This window comes from Pygocentrus nattereri, chromosome 8 (genome assembly GCF_015220715.1).
Source record: "Pygocentrus nattereri isolate fPygNat1 chromosome 8, fPygNat1.pri, whole genome shotgun sequence".
NCBI lineage: Eukaryota > Metazoa > Chordata > Actinopteri > Characiformes > Serrasalmidae > Pygocentrus > Pygocentrus nattereri.
In genome coordinates, this window is record NC_051218.1 from 8,271,628 (window position 1) to 8,285,000 (window position 13,373).

The 13,373-nt window shown below is 41.9% G+C and overlaps 1 protein-coding gene across 10 annotated transcripts in view; it reads left to right on the plus strand.

The window, feature by feature from the left end:
• Window positions 1–13,373, plus strand: part of LOC108412580 (anoctamin-1) — a 93,055-nt gene that overhangs the window by 71,478 nt on the left and 8,204 nt on the right. For 6 of the 10 annotated variants that reach the window (XM_037540673.1, XM_037540677.1, XM_037540676.1 and 3 more), the window contains 6 exons: window positions 1,078–1,189; window positions 1,281–1,338; window positions 1,802–1,902; window positions 2,359–2,507; window positions 9,639–9,791; window positions 10,076–10,128. In XM_037540673.1, the coding sequence (XP_037396570.1) occupies window positions 1,078–1,189; window positions 1,281–1,338; window positions 1,802–1,902; window positions 2,359–2,507; window positions 9,639–9,791; window positions 10,076–10,128 (626 nt within the window). The remainder of the gene's footprint in view (window positions 1–1,077; window positions 1,190–1,280; window positions 1,339–1,801; window positions 1,903–2,358; window positions 2,508–9,638; window positions 9,792–10,075; window positions 10,129–13,373) is intronic. The other 4 variants (XM_037540674.1, XM_037540678.1, XM_037540680.1 and 1 more) reach the window with 1 other exon arrangement.

Sequence of the window (13,373 nt, forward strand, 5' to 3'; positions counted from 1 at the left end):
TCTCATCCACGCAGACAGTAGAGCTGCACAGCAAGGACATGAAATCATAGTGTTCAGTAAAGCTGCTGGAGAGCACATTGATGATATGTCCTTACTTAAAGAAGGAACAGTATTATTATTACTATTATTATTATTATTATTATAATTATTACTTTTCACCCATTCAGCCTACAGCAGTTTAGCCCCACCCATTCAGCCTATAGAAGTTTTGCTCCACCCATTCAGCCTATAGAAGTTTAGCTCCACCCATTCAGCCTATAGCAGTTTAGCCCCACCCATTCTGCCTACAGCAGTGTAGCCCCACCCAATCAGCCTATAGAAGTTTAGCGCCACCCATTCAGCCTATAGAAGTTTAGCTCCACCCATTCAGCCTATAGCAGTTTAGCCCCACCCATTCTGCCTACAGCAGTGTAGCCCCACCCAATCAGCCTATAGAAGTTTAGCGCCACCCATTCAGCCTACAGCAGTTCAGCCCCACCCATTCAGCCTATAGCAGTGAATTTAAGCTCCTTTTGGTGCTGCAGGTTGGTTTAAGTGTAGCGGTTTCTTTTAGTGGATGTTGACAGAGCAACATTTGAGCTGTGTGTGTGTGCGTGTGTTCATGTATGTGTTTGTGTGTTTGTGTGAGTGTATATGTATGTGTGTGTGTGTGTTTGTGTGTGTATGTGGTTGTGTGTTTGTGTGTGTGTGTGTTTTGTGTTTTTGTGTATGTGGTTGTGTGAGTGTATATGTGTGTGTGTGTGTGCATGCGTTCGTGCGTGTGTGTGTGTGTGTACATGTGTTTATGTACATGTTTGTGTGTGCCTGTGTGTATGTGTGTGTGTGCGTATGTGTGTATATATTACAGAAACAGGAGAGCTTTTAAAATACGACTGTATGAATATTCATTTGCGTTCTCATTTCAGGGGCCATTGATTCTGTAATGCAGTGCACAGTACGGCTTAAATCCAGTAGACAGTTTTACGTTTGTGATTACCGCTGTGGTTCCTCCTGTTCTTCTGAATAATCTGTCTAGACCAGAGGAACGTGTTCTTGTTCAGTTTATCTGACGCTGTGTCTTACATTTTTATAACTCAGAGGTGCCAAAAACGGACAAGAGCTTTGAGGAGCGACTGATCTTCAAGACCTTCATCCTGAAGTTTGTGAATGCTTTCACCCCCATCATATACATCGCCTTTTTCAGGGGCAGGTGAGTATTCAGCTCTGTCCTGATTTAATCATCAGCAACAGAAAACAGCTTTTTACTGAAAGTGATATTTGTGTTTTCTCTGGTGCTGCAGGCTTGTGGGTCGTCCTGGTAGCTATCTGTACGTCTTTGAGTCGTACCGAATGGAAGAGGTGATTTGTACAGATACACAACATCTGCAGTTATGAAAGTCCAGAGTTATTACTGTTATTCCGGCTGTTCTACTCAAATAAACACACAGCACTGAGCAAATGTTTATTATGTTTAAAGAGTTTGTTCATCTTGGAAGAAAACATTAATATTAGAATAAATACAAATAATATGAAGATAGTAATGGTGAGTTTATGTGTGTCAGTGGGTTTGTAGTTACCATTCAGTACCTGATTTATCTGATTAATACTTAATTCACTCAAATCAGGTGAAATCTGGAACTGTGCTCTGCTCTTCAAAGTAGCTCAAGAGAGACGTTTCAAAAATGCTGTAATATTTTTATATTTACACAGACTACATGACTGAATAGACTGTTTCTCTACTCTGGAGTTAGGAATCATCTGAATCCTCTCTGTGTGTGTGTGTGTGTGTGTGTGTGTGTGTGTGCGTGTGTGTGTATGGCAGTGTGCTCACGGCGGCTGTCTGATGGAGCTATGTATTCAGCTCAGTATCACTATGCTGGGAAAACAACTCATCCAGAACAACCTGTTTGAGATCGGCATCCCGTAAGTATACACACACACACACACACACACACACACACACACACGTATATTGTATCTAAACATTCCTGATCACAAAGTAACATTCAGCAAAGAAAGATGTGACTAAAATATGAATTTCTCTCTTTCTCTTTTTTCTTTTTTCCGTTACTCAGACTGTGTTGCACTTCACTCTGTCCATCCTTCCTGATGCACAACTGTGTTTTCTGTTCTAATTTTTTCTCTTTTTAGCAACAAAAAATTGTCATTTATTCTAAACTATCTCTGTCACTGGCTCTGTTATTCCTAACTCGTAGTTTTATTGGGCGACAAACTGAACATCTGCTGCTTTATTTTTGAAGGTGATCATCATTCGGAGTCAATTGGCTCTGCGTCTCCTTCGTTGGTGTTCTGGGCTCTTAGCAATGTTGTTGCGTTGTAACTGTTACTATGTCTGTCATTTTGTTTGTTTTTATGCAGGAAACTGAAGAAGCTCATTCGCTACATTAAGTCAAAGCGAAGTGCCTTTCAGGAGGAGGAGCGAGAGAAGAAGCTCCAGCGCTACGAGACCGATTTCTTCCTGGAGCCTTTCGCTGGTCTCACCCCCGAATACATGGAGATGAGTGAGTGTGTGTGTGTGTATAAATAATTTTCTAAATGGGTGTTTAAAGTATTCATCAAAGTATTGTGGCATCTGTGACTGGGGGGGCGTGGCCATGGAAAGCAGTCATGTGAAGAGGCTCTCGGGAAGTGCTGCGCTGGCAGTAGGAGAGTTTTCTTGTAAATAAGTTGTTTTTAGCTTAATGATGTGCATGTGTGTTGTTTGGGTCAGTTTGTGCTGCACTCTGGGTCAGACATTGTTGACCATGAGGACGATTGTGGTGCTCAAGGTGACCAGTCTGCTCTCTCGGTCATTTCAGCAGTGCTGAATGGTGTTTCTTTCTTGCTGGCTGTTCAATAAAATAGCACTCACCTTTAAAACACAGGGTTCCACATGGTTCCTTTTTCACTGCCCATATGGAAAATTATTTCAAATCAAATATATTATTGCAGTGTATGAAAATGGGCAAAAATGTGTTTTTAAAAATTATATGTTTAAAATGCATTTATTAGTATTAGTTATTTTATGTTGTGTTGAGTTGAGTGTAATGAAGATTCCAGATGTAGCTAAATTACATTGTTACTGCAAACTAACAAAGAAAACTTGCTGAGGTATTAAAGCAGATTGTAATGCCAGGCGGGACCAAACGTTCGACGGGTTTGTTGCTGTGTTGCCAGAGCAAAGATCTGAACCCTGTATGGAGCTCAGAGCAGAGCAGGTGAAGAGCCGCTCCACTCGGACTCAGAGCAGGGTGTAAACAGGAAGTCCTGGAGCTGGAACTGTGGAAAGTTTTGAGACAGAGGTCATTCTGAGCACCGCCTGTTTCTGTTGGCCAGATTTGAATCACAGAGCGACTCAGAAACGTCTTCATCACAGCTGTGAACATCATTCACTGGGACCTCTGAATTCTCATGAGCTCATACATCAAAGGGAGCCGACAGGGACGTCACTTAATTTATCGATCGGACAGCAGGAGCCAGGCTGCTGTAAATGTCACATATATATCAGCTCCTTTCATGTAAGGCTTGTTTCATGGTATAATGATTGTACCTGCTTATGACAGCTTATCAATCAGATAACTTTAACCAGTTTAGCAGCAGACTGATCTACTGTCACTGAGTCTGTTTACACTTAATAATCTAATCACTGCAGAAAATCAGATTGTGTCAGTAACTGATTCAGTTTCTGAATCAGTTTCTGTTTTCATGCTTGAATAATCAGATAATGGGGAAACTCCAGGTCTACATGAGTCAGACAGTAATCAGATTTCTGCTTTACAACCAGCCAATAAAATCACAGAATAAGACGTGACATAAACATAACGTAAAACTCAAACTTCATGAACAGCTTATTTTAAAATAATCAAGTAACTTGAGCTGAAAACACTAAAGGTGTTCGACAGGAAACTAGTGGCCTCTATTGGAAACCATTAAGCCAATTTTTATTAGACAGCAAAACCATTAGGTTTTATCGTAGTGGTTTCTAGTGGTCCTTTTTCAGCAGGGTTCTAAGAGTAAGATGAGTTTAATCAGCCAAGCTGAGAAACCTGACTGACCTGCACTGAGTATAGTTACAATAAATTGGAGTCAAACTGAATCTCTGAACAGCATCTTTCCTGAAGCTGGAGGTCTGAGTTAAAGTGCCTGTACAATGAGAGAAATCCGTAACTCACAGAGGTGTAGAATTGAGTCAGACTTAAGTCACGAATTTTATGACTTGAGATGCGACTCAAAAAATCGAGACTCGAATTTCGAACACCAATGACTCAGACTCTGACTCGGACTTGAGGCCCATGACCTGGAAAGTTTTGAGACTCAGACTGCAGATGAGATTGCTGTTCATGTGAATGGATTCGTTTCCTGCTGTAAATCTGATGCAGCAGCGTCATCAGATCTGTGACTGTGTTTGCATTCGGCCCGTTCTATTATAGAAGATGAGTGAAGTGTTTTGAGCTCAACTTCGCCTCCATAAGCTGGAAACAAGCGAAGTATCAGCAGCATCAATAAGTCCAGCTCAGCACTTAAACTCTTATTGGAGAAACTCACCAGCTGAACTGACCGTTTTCCCCGAAAGAAGCGTGGCTCTCTCTGGTCGACTTTAACAGCTTCTCCTGGTCAAACCAATGCAACGTCATCATGAGGCTGGATTTGACTTTTTATTTACCAGCTTCATGTTGGAATTTGCCGTTCCACCTTAAATAGACAGCTGCACCATTTAAGATGGAACAGAAAATTTGAAGAAGCCACTTCAGCTTCATCATTCACCATCACCTTTCTGTAAACTTGGTTCAGCTCGGTCTTTTTGGTTTCTGTTGTCATCTAGACTCCATTAACACCAGTGGCTGTTTGAGTGTTTTTTAAGTCCTGTTCTCCCAAATGTTCACAAAAATCATCAGAAATTATTTTCTTCAAATATATATTTTGTAAGTTTAGTAGTATTTTCAAGCTTCTTTTCATGTGTAGTTGTGCTGCTCTGTCTGTACAACATTCTGTTGGTCTGTTATCTGCGCATCATGGATTTTGTATTTTATTTGTAAAGGTGGAAAAAAATTCATATGCAGCCACAAATGATTAACACACTGTCATTAAACAGCTGCATTACTGTTACCAACATTTTTGGGGTTCAGTGATTTGGCCTGAAATTAGCTGAGGAATGCAGCTTGACTTGTTTAGGACTGGAAGATTATGTGTGTAATAATGATTATGATGTGTAATAATAATAATAATAATGTAATTCATTTATTTGAATAAATAACTCAGGTGCAATAATAATTTGAACTGCTTTATACAGTATGTTTAAATGTGTACATATTGCAAATGTCTCTCTTTTGTTTTAAATTATTATTTTAAATGGTTGCAACTGTAATAACTGCATTTTCCCTCTGGGATCAATAAATTATCCTGAATCTGAATCTGAATTAGGGTTAGTGTCAAGACTTTATTGTGTAACTTAGTGACTTGTTTCCAGCTCTGGTAGCTCCAGAGGTGCCAGGCACATTTGAAATAAACCTGTTGGCACAAATCTGTGGGAGACCACTCCTTCATCTGCACTGGCCCTCTTTACTCACGCAGAGCAATAATAAAACATCCACCAGCTGAAGTCATTTCCTCTCTGGACTGACATTTATTCAGAAAAGACTGCGTCCTCTGGGTCTCACTGTCGCCTCAGGTTCACTCCACTGTGACCTAAAAGATTTACAACCAAAACTCAGAAATATTTTCTGAGAATTTTTGTTTTGCTGCAAAGTGATTTATTTGTGTTCGTGCTCGCTGCACAGAGTCCAGGGCCGCTTTAAATCACACAGCCTCATAAAAGGAGCTGCCGGAAAGACCCCAGCGTCTCTTCATGACCGAGTTCAATTTCGCTTAGCGCTGCTCTTTATGCACCTGTCATTTTTCAGACACCTGTTGTCTGTCATTTCCACTGCACTGCTGGCTGAGAGTTAGCGCTGTGCTGGTGTGTGAGTGTCCTGTGACTGAAATCGCTATGTGTTTGAGCTTTCTGACCACAGCCATCTCATCGTGAGAGTTTTTGCCCGTTTAGCACACGTTTCTAACAGTGGACAGCAGAGGCAGCTGTGTTGAGGCCGGGCGAGTGGCCCACTCTAGCACAGGACTGCAACGGGTGCTGGCGTGGTGTCAGTGGAGATCAGTGACCAGGGCTTCTGACCCTATCAGCTTCCACCCTGCTGGATGTGTAACAGCATCCTTATGCTCACGTGAGGGTTCTGTCTGCCTCCACGTCACTCTCTGTAAACACGTCAGTCCGGCCAGTAAATGGAGATGAAACTGCTGTGATTTACAGAAGCTGCTCATGTGTTTCTGTGGGGTTCGTAAAGGTCACACTCCATTTTCCACGTATCTCAGTCTGTAAAAGGCCTGTAAACATGTTGAGTATTGGGTCAGGTTGCCAGGGCATGTGGACGGCAGGGCCTACAGTATGTGGGAGCCTGGAGGCGGGTTCTGTGTGTGGGAACATGACCATGTTAGCTTATGAAACGCTGAGGAGTTAAATAAGCATGTGCTGTGATCACAGATGTAAACAGAGACTGAAGCTCCGAGTTAAAGATGTGTAGAGTTTTACTTAAGCTCAGAGTTAAAGAGGTGTAGAGTTTTACTGAAGATCAGAGTTAAAGAGGTGTAGAGTTTTACTGAAGCTCCGAGTTAAAGAGGCGTAGAGTTTTACTGAAGCTCCGAGTTAAAGAGGCGTAGAGTTTTACTGAAGCTCCGAGTTAAAGAGGCGTAGAGTTTTACTGAAGCTCTGAGTTAAAGAGGCGTAGAGCTTTACTGAAGCTCAGAGTTAAAGAGGTGTAGAGTTTTACTGAAGCTCCGAGTTAAAGAGGTGTAGAGTTTTACTGAAGCTCAGAGTTAAAGAGGTGTAGAGTTTTACTGAAGCTCAGAGTTAAAGAGGTGTAGAGTTTTACTGAAGCTCCGAGTTAAAGAGGCGTAGAGTTTTACTGAAGCTCAGAGTTAAAGAGACGTAGAGTTTTACTGAAGCTCCGAGTTAAAGAGGTGTAGAGTTTTACTGAAGCTCAGAGTTAAAGAGGTGTAGAGTTTTACTGAAGCTCTGAGTTAAAGAGGTGTAGAGTTTTACTGAAGCTCAGAGTTAAAGAGGCGTAGAGTTTTACTGAAGCTCAGAGTTTAAGAGGCGTAGAGTTTTACTGAAGCTCCGAGTTAAAGAGGTGTAGAGTTTTACTGAAGCTCAGAGTTAAAGAGGCGTAGAGTTTTACTGAAGCTCAGAGTTAAAGAGGCGTAGAGTTTTACTGAAGCTCTGAGTTAAAGAGGTGTAGAGTTTTACTGAAGCTCTGAGTTAAAGAGGCGTAGAGTTTTACTGAAGCTCCGAGTTAAAAAGGTGTAGAGTTTTACTGAAGCTCTGAGTTAAAGAGGTGTAGACTTTTACTGAAGCTCAGAGTTAAAGAGGCGTAGAGTTTTACTGAAGCTCAGAGTTAAAGAGGCGTAGAGTTTTACTGAAGCTCCGAGTTAAAGAGGCGTAGAGTTTTACTGAAGCTCAGAGTTAAAGAGGTGTAGAGTTTTACTGAAGCTCAGAGTTAAAGAGGCGTAGAGTTTTACTGAAGCTCAGAGTTAAAGAGGTGTAGAGTTTTACTGAAGCTCAGAGTTAAAGAGGCGTAGAGTTTTACTGAAGCTCAGAGTTAAAGAGGCGTAGAGTTTTACTGAAGCTCAGAGTTAAAGAGGTGTAGAGTTTTACTGAAGCTCAGAGTTAAAGAGGTGTAGAGTTTTACTGAAGCTCCGAGTTAAAGATGTGTAGAGTTTTACTGAAGCTCAGAGTTAAAGAGGCGTAGAGTTTTATTGAAGCTCTGAGTTAAAGAGGCGTAGAGTTTTACTGAAGCTCTGAGTTAAAGAGGTGTACAGTTTTACTGAAGCTCCGAGTTAAAGAGACGTAGAGTTTTACTGAAGCTCTGAGTTAAAGAGGTGTAGAGTTTTACTGAAGCTCAGAGTTAAAGAGGTGTAGAGTTTTACTGAAGCTCCGAGTTAAAGAGGTGTAGAGTTTTACTGAAGCTCTGAGTTAAAGAGGTGTAGAGTTTTACTGAAGCTCAGAGTTAAAGAGACGTAGAGTTTTACTGAAGCTCAGAGTTAAAGAGACGTAGAGTTTTACTGAAGCTCAGAGTTAAAGAGGCGTAGAGTTTTACTGAAGCTCAGAGTTAAAGAGACATAGAGTTTTACTGAAGCTCTGAGTTAAAGAGGTGTAGAGTTTTACTGAAGCTCAGAGTTAAAGAGGCGTAGAGTTTTACTGAAGCTCAGAGTTAAAGAGACATAGAGTTTTACTGAAGCTCTGAGTTAAAGAGGTGTAGAGTTTTACTGAAGCTCTGAGTTAAAGAGGTGTAGAGTTTTACTGAAGCTCTGAGTTAAAGAGGCGTAGAGTTTTACTGAAGCTCTGAGTTAAAGAGCTGCATTTTCAGATGTTTAGTAAAAATGAGCTCTGAGCTTGACTGTCTATGTTTCTTAGTAAAATTATAATCGTTGGAGATTTTATGGTCATTTCTGTAATGACTATGATCTGCTCAGATTTGTTCATCTCCTCTTTATTTAAAGTGAGAAGAGTTTGGACTGTGTAAGGTGAAAAACTGAGTGGACAGACTGTCCTAAATCATACAGGAAGTAGGAAGACATCTTTTTTAAGGTATTTTTGCTGGACAGCCTAGCGGGCCGGCCTACGTGAGTGGATGTCTCTTACTGAGCCACTGACTGACTGATTTATTGTTAAAACGTGTACCAGTGTTGACCTCCCACCTCCAACATCCCGATATTAAACTTACAAATAATGGAAGGAAGAAACTAATGGAAGAAATAAAGGGAGGAAGCAGAAGCGCATTCACAGAAACACGTCATGGTTCTGGTGATAAAGTAACACAGCAGCGAGAACCTTGATTGTGAGCTTGAGCCGTCGGACTGTAGTTAGAATTGTTTGCTGTAATTTCCTGTATGAGCAACTCCGTGGAGCTGTTTGAATGTTTGTGTAAAGATATTTTCACAGTAAAAATGTTCTGATGTGTATGTCAGTATTTTAAAATGATTACTTTGTTACATTTATTCAATTTATTCATTGATTGCAGCCAGAAAATGAGCTTTATTTGTACTTATTTTCACGCTTTGAAGAGAAATGGTACTCCTGGTACTCCGTGCCTGATTCTGAGTACCTGTAGATGTTTGTATGTGTGTGTGTGTGTGTGTGTGTGTGTTTGAGTAGAAATCATCTGATAAAAAAAAAGTGAATCGACATCTTAGCAACTTTTTGGGATACCATAGCAACCAACATGATTGCTAGGGTGTTGCCAGGTGGTTGCTATGGAGTTCCCTGTGGTTGCTAGGGTGTTTACATGAACATATATTGGCAATTTGGCTCAGCTGCATCTACTTGATGTGGAGAAAACAATCTGACTGGATCATTTTCTCCTGGCTGATGTAAAAACACTGTGAATGCCTGCAGCCGGTGTCGGTCCAGTAAAGCCGGGCTTTTCTAGTCTGGATGTTAAACATGTACAGTTGGTCTGACTGGAGCTGTGTGTATAATATGCATGTATAACCTACCTAGGCCTACCTATGTAAAAATGATCAAATTGTAAGTCACTCTGGATAAAAGCATCAGCCAAATGCCATAAATGTAATGTAATGTAACTCTCTGTCTGTCTGTCTGTCTGCAGTTATCCAGTTTGGCTTTGTGACGCTGTTCGTGGCCTCGTTTCCACTGGCCCCGTTGTTTGCTCTCCTCAACAACATCATCGAGATCCGTCTGGATGCCAAGAAGTTTGTGGCGGAGCTCAGGAGGCCAGTAGCAGCTCGAGCGAAAGACATCGGTGCGTGTTCAGTGTGTCCTCCTTCACTGTCTGACCTTTCCATCATCAAATCACATTCCACAGTTATAATTCGAGATTTGATTCCATTTCCCGTGACATCATTACATTAAGTGCATGTAATATTGTTATTGACTATCAGATGGTTTCATTTTAAAGGAGCCTGGAAGTAGTTTTTGGTGACTGTGAATGACAGACTTTTCTCTGATACAGTGCCACCTAGTGGTGGATTATAAACACCCAGAATGTTCAGCGTGTTTGTATGATCTGTTATCTCTGCATTTCAGGTATCTGGTATAATATTCTCAGAGGAGTGGCAAAGATAGCAGTTATAGTGAATGTAAGTATATTTTATGTTTCCATAAAATCTGTTTTCTTTTTTGCAAAAATGGGACACTTAAGATCATCCATGTTTATGTGTGTTTAGTCTTCATAGATCAAACACTGTTACTGATTTCATCTTGTGGAAGTTAAGTGTTGAACTGAAGGGGCTCTTGGTTTGTGATGTCACTTCTGAGGAAGGGTTTTAATCCACTTTAAAACCAGCAGTAAAATAGCAGTTGGTAGTGTTTTTTGTTCGTCAGTGCCCAAAATAATACTTATATCCTTTTATACTTATATCCTTTATAGGTGGGCACAGACCCCATAAACATGTGTTATGTTAATAATTTAAAAGAATATGACAAACTTTGCTCAACATCAGACATGCCATTAAAGCGCTGCACTCAGAGCAGCACTCAGTACAGAGCATCCGCCCTGCTTGCGAGGTTCACACTGAGTGGTTATGTGCTCAGGAGACCTGTCACTCCAAATCAGCTGACCAATAGAAAGTGCAGAATGCCCTCTTCTAAGGCCCGCCCCCTGTTAAAAAGTGCCAAAGAACAAAAGCAAAAGAGAGATTCCAGAAGTTATATATATATACAGTGGGGTAAAAAAGTATTTAGTCAGCCACTGATTGTGCAAGTTCTCCTACTTAGAAAGATGAAAGAGGTCTGTAATTTTCACCATAGGTACACTTCAACTATGAGAGACAAAATGAGAAAAAAAAATCCAGGAAATCACATTGTAGGATTTTTAAAGAATTTATTTGTAAATCATGGTGGAAAATTACAAAATAACAAAAGTTCAACTCAATACACTGTAACATAACCTTTGTTGGTAATGACAGAGGTCAAACGTTTCCTGCAAGTCTTCACCAGGTTTGCACACACTGTAGCTGGTATTTTGGCCCATTCCTCCTGCAGATCTCCTCTAGAGCAGTGATGTTTTGGGGCTGTCACTGGGCAACACGGACTTTCAACTCCCTCCACAAATTTTCTATGGGGTTGAGGTCTGGAGACTGGCTAGGCCACTCCAGTACCTTGAAATGCATTTTACGGAGCCACTCCTTCGTTGCCCGAGCGGTGTGTTTGGGATCATTGTCTTGCTGGAAGACCCAGCCACGTTCCATCTTCAATGCTCTCACTGATGGAAGGAGGTTTTGGCTTAAAATCTCATGATACATGGCCCCGTTCATTCTTCCCATAACACGGATCAGTCGTCCTGTCCCCTTTGCAGAAAAACAGCTTCAAAGCATGATGTTTCCACCCCCATGCTTCACAGAAAGGTATGGTGTTCTTGGGATGCAACTCTGCATTCTTCTTCCTCCAAAAACGACGAGTTGAGTTTTTATCAAAAAGTTCTATTTTGATTTCATCTGACCACATGATATTCTCCTAATACTCTTCTGGATCATCCATATGCTCTCTGGCAAACTTCAGACGGGCCTGGACATGTACTGTCTTAAGCAGGGGGACACGCCTGGCACTACAGGATGAGTCCCTCTCGGCGTAGTGTGTTACTGAGGGTAGCCTTTGTTACTTTGGTCCCAGCTCTCTGCAGGTCATTCATCAGGTCCCTCTGTGTAGTTCTGGGATTTTTGTTCACCATTCTCATGATCATTTTGACCCCTCACGGGATGAGATCTTGCGTGGACCCCAGATCGAGGGAGATTATCAGTGGTCTTGTATGTCTTCCATTTTCTACAGTTGCTCCCATGGTTGATTTATTCACACCAACCTGCTTGTCTATTGTAGATTCACTCTTCCCAGCCTGGTGCAGGTCTACAATTTTCTTCCTAGTGTCCTTCAACAGCTCTTTGGTCTTGGCCATGGTTGAGTTTGGAGTCTGACTGTTTGAGGCTGTGGACAGGTGTCTTTAATACAGATAACAAGGTCAAACAGGTGCCATTAATACATGTAACGAGTGGAGGACAGAAGAGCTTCTTAAAGAAGAAGTTACAGGTCTGTGAGAGCCAGAAATCTTGCTTGTTTGTGGGTGACCAAATACTTATTTTCCACCATAATTTACAAATAAATTCTTTAAAAATCCTACAATGTGATTTCCTGGATTTTTTCCAGGATCCCGCATACAACTGCTTTTAAATCAAGAAACACGGATGAGTATAAAAAGTCAGCTATGCTCTCCATAAGACCATCAGAGCAGCCAAGCGCGAGTTCAGGGCTAAAGTGGAGTCACAGCTCAGCACCACCAACACGAGAAGCCTGTGGGAGGGGCTAAACACAATAATGGACTTTAAGAGGGAAAGTCAGTCTGTGAATAACATCAGAGCTGCGCTTCCAGACCAGCTGAATGCTCCGTCTCTGTGCCCGACGCGTGCAGAGCCTTCAAGTGCGTTACTATCTGCAAGGCGGCCGGGCCTGACGGGATCCCCTGCTCTCAAAGCCTCTGCATCAGCTGGCAGAAGTGTTTACAGACACCTTTAACCTCTCATATTCTCTCTCTCTCTCTCTCTCTCTCTCTCTCTCTCTCTCTCTCTCTCTCTCTCAATCTCTCTCTCAATCTCTCTGTTTCTCTCTCTCTCTCAATCTCTCTGTTTCTCTCTCTCTCTCTCTCTCTCTCTCTATCTGTCTCTCTCTCTTTGTCTCTCTCTCACACTCTTTCTCTCTCTCTCTAACTCTTTCTCTCTTTCTCTCTCACTTTGTCTCTCACTCTCTCTAACTCTGTCTCTCTTTCACTCTCTCTCTATTACTCTCTCTGTCTCTCTCTCTCTCTCTCTAACTCTGTCTCTCTCTCTCTCTCTCTCTCTCTGTCTCTCTCTCTCTCTCTGTCTCTCTCAGCTGTTCCCACATACTTGAAACTGCCATTGTGAAACACCATTGTGCCAGTTCCAAAGTGAGCCAGGGTTAATACACTAAATGATTGCTGCCCGGTTGCTCTGACCTCCATCATGAACAAGTGCTTTGAGAAGCTGGTCAGAGACTTCATCTGCTCCTCACTGCCTGCCACTCTGGACCCACTGCAGTTTGCTTATAGACAGAACAGATCCACTGAACAGCCCTGACTCTACACACTGCCCTCTCCCATCTGGACAGAAAGAGCACGTATGTGATAATACTGTTTGTGGACTACAGCTCAGCATTCAACACCATCACCTCAAGGCTCGACATGAAGCTTCGGGATCTAGGTCTGAACGTTTCTCTGTACAGCTAGATCCTGAACTTCCTGACGGGCTGATGCCAGGTGGTAAAGATGGGCAACATCACCTCCTCCTCACTGACCCTTAACACCAGACCTCCTCGGGGC